General features: G+C 56.7%; 2 protein-coding genes across 2 annotated transcripts in view; both read left to right on the top strand.

Annotated features, from left to right (window-relative positions):
* The window catches only part of TRPM8 (transient receptor potential cation channel subfamily M member 8), a 688,444-nt gene that overhangs the window by 85,218 nt on the left and 602,107 nt on the right, over window positions 1–1,119 (top strand). The gene's annotated exons all lie outside the window — the stretch shown is intronic.
* The window catches only part of LOC107207218, an 8,005-nt gene continuing 6,892 nt past the window's right edge, over window positions 7–1,119 (top strand). Inside the window, exons 1-4 of the mRNA XM_019007323.1 lie at window positions 7–123; window positions 311–487; window positions 586–741; window positions 904–1,114. Coding sequence (XP_018862868.1) covers window positions 37–123; window positions 311–487; window positions 586–741; window positions 904–1,114 — 631 coding nt within the window. The 5' untranslated portion in view covers window positions 7–36. The remainder of the gene's footprint in view (window positions 124–310; window positions 488–585; window positions 742–903; window positions 1,115–1,119) is intronic.

Here is a 1,119-nt window from a genome sequence, read left to right as displayed (position 1 = left end):
AACTTGAGTGAATACAGTGACAGCATCCTGGAGATCATGTCAAGGAATCTGCAGAGCAAATGCAGGGAGAGGCATCGCTTAGCACTTAGAGCGCTGCTTGTTCTCATTGAGGATTCCTCAATGGTGAGAAGCGGGCAGCAGCTGAAGCTGTGTGGGCAGTGTGGTGCTGGGGAATGCAGTTGCTTGGGTGTGGCTGGGCTTTGGGCAAAAAGGCAGCTGCTCCCAGCTGTCCAAGTGTTTCAGGACAGGCCTTTGGCCTCTGGGCATTGCAGCAGCAGGGTGGGGCTTCACAGACTTGTGTTCTACACAGGCTGAACGACTTTGGAGCCTGACTGAAAGTCTTGTGGAGCTCCTGCAGGACACAGATGGAGAAACGGTTGCAATGACACTCACTTCACTCAGCTTTATAGTCTTTGACAAGGACATGCTGATACCTAGCCCCACCATCCTGCAGCTGCTTGAGGTGCTTCTGCGACTCTTTGACCATGTAAGGCTCTTTGCCCCCAGCCACAGCAACTTGGTGCCCTGTAGACTTTTAGGTGAGCACCAAGAACCATTGCTGAGGTTTTCCTCCCTTTCAAACAGGATAATAGCCATGTGCAGCTCATATCCATGATCCTCTTTCAAGAAATGCAAGATTTTTTAGTGGAAGAGGGTAAAAAGCCCTTCAAGATGCATGTGCGCCAGAGCCTGCTGCCTCTCTTCTTCCACTGCCACGACGAGAACCAGCAGGTGGCAGAGGTGAGGACTCCCGGGCTGCTGCTGTCCCCCGGGGAGGGGGCTCGGCTGCCTCCTGCAGGCCTGGCACCTTGCCGGCTGCAGCCTCCTGCAGGCCTTGGCACACGAATGCGGCTCCTGTGCCCTGGCTTGTGGGGCCATCTGCGGGTCTCTGCTCCTCTCCAGGCCTCTCAGAGAGCACTGCTTAGCATGGCCAAGTTACTGAAGAGGAGAGAACTTGCAAATCCCGTGAAGAGCAAGCAACTGTGGAAGTTTGCTGAGGTCCTGGTAAGGATGGCCTGGAAGGCCCAGCCTCAGCCTGGAGAAGCCCCCTGTCCCCGGCGCTCGGTGTATGGGGCTGGCAGCTGGGCCCCTGCCCGGTGCCGCAGCTGGGGCCGCACG

The sequence above is a fragment of the Parus major genome, chromosome 7 (genome assembly GCF_001522545.3).
Source record: "Parus major isolate Abel chromosome 7, Parus_major1.1, whole genome shotgun sequence".
Classification (NCBI taxonomy): domain Eukaryota; kingdom Metazoa; phylum Chordata; class Aves; order Passeriformes; family Paridae; genus Parus; species Parus major.
Note: the sequence above shows the minus strand (reverse complement) of the source record. Positions and strands in the feature narration are given on the sequence as shown.